Raw genomic sequence first — 7822 nt, forward strand, 5'->3', positions numbered from 1 at the left:
TTACATCAGCAGCCATTTGACACTGGTTTCTGTCAGCCATAGCAGTGGTGTGTGCACATGAGATTGGCCTAGTGCATTAAAGAAATGTGAGGTTTTCCAAGAACCCTTGCTAATAATAGCATAATCTTTCTCTTTTCTGATGCGGAGCGCAGAAAAAGGACCACGACTCTCCATGAGCCTTGTCCTAAGGTTTGAGAAACACTACACTTAGTGTCCTACGACTTTATGATGTGTAGTCAAGCAGTTGTATTGGTCCTGAGTCAAAGCAGAAACTGTAGAGTTCCCCAGCATGGCACAAAGCCTTTATGATGTTCCTTTTCACTGCTATGGAGACAGAGCCGAGGCGATCGTCCCTAAATTCTACTTTCATCTGCTTTTCGTCCTGCTTGGATCGTGTTGTAACGGTTCACCCACTCTCATTCTCTCCTCTTCAGCTCTCGCTACAGCTGCCCGCCTGCCTATGACTGTCCCTCTCTCAGCCTTTTGGAGGGGGTTCAAACCAGAAATACTGTACTTATTCATCTCTCTCCCCTCAGTTACAAACCAGCGAGTGCATGTTGAGTGACATCAGTGAAACCCAGGATCAGACCAAAACCAGCCTGGACACGGAAAGACAGCAGAGGCAGCAGATCCAAGACCAGTTGGACTATGCCAACAAAGAGATAGAGCATCTGCAGCAGGAGATAACACATGTGCGTCACACCACTGAAAAGAAGGTAATTGGTTTCTTCCTCAAGGTCTTCATTCAAAATTGAATTATAAATTCTTGGAAAACTTCTAACTTTTGCCATTGTATTGTAACACTTAGACGTGTGCATTTGACCTCCCTGTTGTTGGCGATGTATTGTTGACATTGACACATTATCAGCGGGTTCTTTCACTAACACAAAGTGGACAATGTCAGGAAGAAAGGGTTAAACTGAAAATATGCAATTTCTACACGATGGAGATGAAATATAATATTCACTTTAATGTAATGCATTGTCTTTTACCGCAATGGGGCTGATAAGAAGGGTCGTACAGGTGAGGGATTCATTTAAATATTCAATTTTCAAATGTAATATTCACTGTGACAGGCATTGTCTATTTCTACCTGATGATAAGGTTTTAGATAATAGGTAATGGGATGTTCTGATATTTAGAGCCTTAATATAAAAACACACTTTTGACGAAGACAGACTTGACATACAATTGTATTGTTCTGCTGAAATGGGATTTTTTTTCCCCCAGCTAGGACTACAGTACAACTCAAAAATCACGTTCATATATTATATTGCTTGTTAGACCTTTTTATGATCTGCCCTTTTCGTAACATACCATAAGCATATGTTAGAGCCCACTGGTTTGTATTTAATCTTCCATTAACCAGGTTGGAAATATACCTTTGTCTAAGCCATTGGTGATTTTCAAGGTCTTGCATTTGTACAAAAAAAGGAAAGCTGCACACAATGAGGTTCAGTCCTTTTCATTTGCAAGCCCGCTTGACTGACTGATTTTAGAATATTTTTAAGGTAAGGGTCATTATTTTGTCGGTTTTAACTGAGGCTTTGTTACAGTCAGAGTTTATAGTGTGCTCATTTGAAAGATCACATGCTCTGTAGCTCATGTTATATCACAGCAAATGGGCTTTGGATAAAATAACACTTTTTAATTAAACATTTTAGAGCATATTTTTGACCTCTCATAATTCACTCTTGTGGAATGAACATTGATTCAGTTGCCACCCTGCTGGATGGAAGCAAACTGTTGCATTAGTATTTCACAAGTCTGCACTGTACAAATATGTAAGATTGGTCAAATCTTTATTTGTGTGTTTTGTTGTGGATGTACTCTGTGTGCAATTAGTTATACTATATGCCTGTGTGTGTGTGTGTGTGTGTGTGTGTGTGTGTGTGTGTGTGTGTGTGTGTGTGTGTGTGTTGGACTATCACACTCCAAGGATCTGGTTTCTGCTCCACATCTGGCCCTGCTTTATGCACTAAAACTGTTCTTTCTCTGATCTATTACGCTCTCTCTCTCTCACTCACACACACACACACACACACTCACACTCACACACACACACACACACACACACACACACACACACACACTTCATTCCTTTATTGTATGGACGAAAGTATCAGTAGGTGTGTATTAAAAATAGAGTGTCCCTGCTACCACTTGAATATACTGTAAGTGAAACTGAGAGCTGAGAGAACTTTTGTGTTATTTTCCTCTGCAGCGCTAAATGTCCTAACATTAGCACAGCTGAACAAATACTGTCAACACGCTTTCCTTCATCGGAAGTGTACGCTACTGATTCACTCTCCCTCTTACTCTCTCCCCCTCTCACTTAGGCTTCTTTGCTCAGAAGAATAGGAAAGCAGTTTGCCTTTTACGTAAATAAAGAGTCATACACTCACCTTTTTTTTTTTTTAGCTCTAATTCACTGAATTGGGGAGTAGAATAGGACATGGAGTAGAGAAGAGGGAGGAGAGGTCTGACTTAAAGGCACAGTTCACCCCAAGAACAAAAATTACCTGTAGTGCTATTTATTGATCTAGATTGTTTTGGTGCAAGGTGCCCATTGTTGGAGATATCAGCCGTAGAGATGTCTGCCTTCTCTCCAATAAAATGGAACTAGATGGCACTTGACTTGTGGTGCTTAATCCACCAAGAAGTAGAGTAAGCTTCCTTCTGTGCAGTGATATGGTTGGCGGGTGTAGTTCGGTAGAAAGAAAATAATTCCTACATGAAACTGCTCGCGACAAAGTAACTGGAATTTTGAGAAACCGGGTCCTGATTTACTGTTGAGTTTTTCAAATATTTTTTTTTTGGCACTTTGAGTACCACAAGCTGACCATCTAGTTCCATTATATTGGAGAGAAGGCAGACATCTCTACGGCTGATATCTCCAACACTGGGCAACTCACAGAACAGATCTAGATTGATAAATAGCACTACAGGGAAGAGGAAAAATACGTATTTTGATTTTTGGGGTCAACTGTCTCTTCCAGGGGGTAATAAAAATCAATGCAAATATGTTTCTGTTTTTTTAACTGTGTTATCATTTAACACTGATTTCGACCAATCACGACATCAACATCATCAACATGTTAAAAAAAAAAAAAATGATGTGCTTTTGCTTTTGCTTTTGCTTTTGCGTAACAATATTTTCAAGCCCAAAATCCTCCTTAATGTAATTTTTAATCCCTTATCTTTTATTTATCTGTATCCCTTTTTACTTGTTCTCCATCTCTATTGGTAGTTCTCTCCACCTCACTAACTCACACACATCACCGTCATGCAAATGGCCACATGTTGCTGTGGTTTTAACATGTGGTTAAAGTGTTCCAAACTCCCCCACTGAGGAGCTTGAAAGTAGTGAAGCCATTAACATGACAAGGGGCTTTGTCTCAGAGATGACCTGCTTCATCTTCTCAGAACCTGAAGTCACATGCACGGTTCTCTGGAGGCTCCTCTGTTAAATGTTACGGTCATAAATGCACACAGGAGGGAGAAAAGAGGGGTGAGCGAGGCAGACGGATGGATTTAGTGTGAGAAATGTGGAAAACGGGAGAGAGGTTGTAGGATGTGGGGAGGAAGGAAAGTTGAGAGAAGGGATAATGGGAGATACCTTGTGATCAAATGGGTAGAGTTTTCAGTTGGGCCGTGGCAATGACATTTGGGACAGTTATCGCCGCATTTGGCCATAATGTATCTTAGTTTTGTTCGGGGGGGTTCAGCTTTTTCACATTGCCATGTGAAGGTTAAGGCCTTTACATCTGATGGTTCTCTCCGACCTATCACAACTTGTTTTTTATTTATTTATTGTTTTATTCTGAATACACTAGTGGGAGCTGATCAATGACTCAAATCCGCATGGCGACTATTCAGAGCAGAAGAGAAGAAAAAAAACCCACTGAAAGTATTAAGCATTTTTGTTCCATTTTGCTGCAGCGTGAGAACTTGGTGTGTTACTCATTTTCAATTCTATGTATATCTTATAAGATGCAGCATGACAACACGTTCTGTGAATGTTAGTTCAATGTGTGATGTCCAATCATTTTATTTATTGTTAACACTCCAGCACAGTGCGTCTCCAGCATCCCCACTGGGACATAAAGTATATGCACTCATAGTTGTTGTATAAAGCGTGCTGGATATGATCATTTACATTGTCCACTTTTTGAAATGGACAAGGGGGGCTGCGGGGGGGGGGGAAAGAAAACAAACAAGACTGAAAGGAGACAGAAATAACAGTACAAGCAGTGTTGTAGAAGGTTGTTCAAGCCTTTAAGGTTGGACTTGGACAGACATTGGTCCCGCTCACAATGCTTCACAACCATCAGAATAGCTTACTTAGTCTTTCTCTCTCCCTGCTTTCTCTCTTCATCTCTCTTATTGCTCATTTCTTTTCTTGCCTTGCCATTTCTCCCTTTCATCCCCCCCCCCACCCATCACTACTCTCCCCACCCCCAACTGTTCAAATATTATTTCTCCCCCTCCTGTCGTCCTCTCCCCCTTTATTTCTCCCTCTCTTTATCTTGTCATTGCCTGTCAGTAGGGATTCTCTCTGAGTGTTGTGTGCGTGCGTATGTGTGAACACATTGAGACTGAGATACACTTAAGAGCTCATTGATTTAAAAATACCTTCGATATTGGAGGTCCCCTCCCGCAGATTCGTTCAGAAGCTTATCAGACACGCATAGACATCCACGTAGAGATATGCATAAACCAAAGCTCCACTCCAAAGTTTCTCCTTAAACTTTGTGATTGACCTAGTTAGAGTGTCGTTTTGACAAGTTGTCTGTTTTGACACGACGACATCCTCCGGTGTTTATCAACATCCATTTTGCCTATCACACACTCACATTGGGAATTCTCACACACACACACACACACACACACACACACACTCAAGATACATCAAGCTAAGATTTTAAAAATGGGCATAATTTTAGTGTTGTGTTTGCCATGGGTAAGTGGAATGACTTGTATTTGTTCCATTGAATGAATGTTTTGGTCATTTATTTTTGTGTGTACGCAAATGTGTTCCATTTTATCTGATGTCCATTGAATGCAAAACACAACCTCGTATATTATTCCCGTCGAGGGTAGTACCTATTCAAACGAGTCTGCATGTTTACATGAGCACTCATTTGTGATTTAGCTGCTTCTTGCATGGCAGTGTGTATGCAGTGTTTTTTTTTTGGTTTTTTTTTCCACCCCTTGCCGTAGCTCAGGTTTGGTGTGTTTAGCGAGCCTGGTCGCCGACAGCCAGAGGTGCGAGGTCAAAGAGCCAAGTTAACTCCATCAATCCCTCAGGACAGTTACAAACGAGCCCTCAACTCTGGTCAAAACAATCCCTGGATCATGCACGACAGACAGGAGGTGGGGAGGGATGGAGAAAGAGAGAGCAAGCATTTGATTCAGTTTGGCATTAAAGACTGTGTGTGTGTGTGTGTGTGTGCGTGCGTGTGCATATATAGTTTCCACTTTCGATATATGTATCAAATGTGTTTGTAATGAATGTGCAGCCCAGTGAAAAGTGCAATTTCTTTATTATTTTTAGTCATATTAGTTATAATGTCATTATTATTTTATGTTGTGGAATAAGAGAAGGCTGTGGTTTGATCCCCATGTTAGTCAGTATATACAGAAAATGAACTCACCTATATATTACAACTGTCCAGTGTCCCTAACTCCCAGACATAGGAGTTCCTCTTTTTTTGGAAGTTTCCTGGTTTCAACCTCTAAAGCTTAAAGGAAAGCCTTAGCATCTTAACAAAAAATTTAGTCAGACATAAGTGCTTCCAAAAATATTACAAAATACATTAGGAACCTATTTTGGCTCAAAAAGATACCTGGCCATTTTGACTGACCAAAACCATGAAAAAATGCAGACTTGCTAAACACAGACAGAAGAGCTAAAAAAAAAAAAAAATGTCTAAAATATTTCCCCAACAAAGTTTTGAGGCATCACACACACAAAAGCATGTGTGCACACACACACACACACACACACACACACACACACACACACACACACACACACACACACACACACACTTGGCATAGAACTGAGGTGGGTAATTAGGGAAGGTCACTAAGGAAACAGACAAACACAAGCAATCGTCAGACATACTGTAAACTTAAGAGAAGCATAAACAACTGTTTCTCTGTATGTAGCGCCAATCCACCCACCACCACCGCTACCTTAAACACAAATATGAAAACAAGACTGGAATATTTTATCTCAAGTTTTGTAACCAATGACTTAAGTTCCCCTTGCTTCCTGAGATATGGTTTGTGTTGCCATGATTCAAGGAGATATGATCCTTTATATTATGTCAGAATATCATCAAAAAGAGCACCTGCGTTTCGCAATAAAAAAAATAAAAAAAACATCGTCCAACAATCTCAAACCATGAGAAATGTGTTTTTGTTTTCAGATTCAGAAGAGGGAAAATAACATGTGCACACTGGTGAAGGAGCTTACAGAGAGTAAGAAGCAGCACTCTGAATGTCAGAAAGAGGTTAGAACAACAGCTTCATTATTCACCAAATTGAAAGAAATGTTAATGCTCATGATTCATATTAATGTTAACTGTGTTTAAAGAACATTGTATTGCTAATTCCACTATCAAATAAATGTACTGTACTGTAATTTTTAATTGATATTGGAATTCAAATTTAGAATAAATTAAATTATGCTTTTTATCTATTGCACACTAGATACTGTTAAGTGGGTTTTGTGAGCTTAGAATTAACATTATTGTATTACTTTAGCAGTTAAGGGTGTTATTTAAATCTTTTTTTGTGGGTTCCGTAAAGTACTGTAGGATTGTAGCACTGACTGAAGTGGCTCAATTTGATTGCATATTTCCCAGTTGCTCCAAAGAGAGAAGGCTTTGGAGAAACTGAGCGAGGAGAGGGATGAGCTGAGAGCCAAGATGGAGGACCGGAGCAGAGAGTCTCTCCACCTCAACCAGACCAAAGAGAGACTGGAGGCTGACTTGGCTCTGAGCCATGAGAAACTCCACACCTCGCACCTGGAGGTCCATCTTTCTCTGTCTTTCTCTCTGTGTGTGTGTATGTGTGTGTGTGTGTGTGTGTGTGTAGGTCAGAGCTGTGTAGCAAAAGCTTTTGTTGTTAACCAAATATTTTATATACTGTATATATATATATATTCTGTGTTCAGGTCCGAAGCAGAAATGAGTTAATTCTGCAGTTAAGAGCTGAAATGAAGGCCGCTGAACAAAAGCATAAAAGGAAACCGGAACAGGTGTGGTGGCTTGTTTGTGTCTGCATGTTGATTTGCACTTTTCCTACCATTTATATCTATACATCTTCTTTTTGTGGCTTTTCTGGCTGTATTTCTCTAACTGTTCTCTGATTATTAAGGTTACAATATTGCAATTTTGGCAGATTTAGCTTACAGTACAATTTATAAGCGAACATGTCTGTCCCTTTGCTAATTTAGCATCTTCCAACTGTGTTCCATGAGAGAATAGGATTTTTTAGATTTGTTTCCTTTTTTGGGGGTTTTAAATTTGTCTCAGGGCTTATATTCAATTGTAGGTAGTAATACAAGGGTTTCAAACCTGTCTTTTTTTGTTTTTTTCCTTTCATATGCTGAGGCTAGGTTGAGTGAGCACCCCTGTGTTTGTATTTTTTCCAACATTGAACTGTTTCACACCCACAGAGTTGCACACAACCACTCAAGGGAAGTGCCCAAACCAGCAACAGTTTTCTACAGTTTGCTACTGAGCAGCTCCATTAGAGCAGTGGAAACAGTAGCACTTTGCTCAAAGGCTCCTCGAAAGTCAGAGCTAAG

At 40.1% G+C, this 7822-nt stretch overlaps 1 protein-coding gene across 4 annotated transcripts in view; it reads left to right on the top strand.

Moving 5' to 3' along the window:
* Positions 1-7822, top strand: part of LOC116038008 (trichohyalin-like) — a 108308-nt gene that overhangs the window by 57651 nt on the left and 42835 nt on the right. For 3 of the 4 annotated variants that reach the window (XM_035999845.1, XM_035999850.1, XM_035999852.1), the window contains 4 exons: positions 537-716; positions 6438-6521; positions 6876-7043; positions 7187-7270. In XM_035999845.1, coding sequence (XP_035855738.1) covers positions 537-716; positions 6438-6521; positions 6876-7043; positions 7187-7270 — 516 coding nt within the window. The remainder of the gene's footprint in view (positions 1-536; positions 717-6437; positions 6522-6875; positions 7044-7186; positions 7271-7822) is intronic. The other variant, XM_035999847.1, reaches the window with a different exon arrangement.

This window comes from Sander lucioperca, chromosome 1, assembly GCF_008315115.2.
Source record: "Sander lucioperca isolate FBNREF2018 chromosome 1, SLUC_FBN_1.2, whole genome shotgun sequence".
NCBI classification, from domain to species: Eukaryota; Metazoa; Chordata; class Actinopteri; order Perciformes; family Percidae; genus Sander; species Sander lucioperca.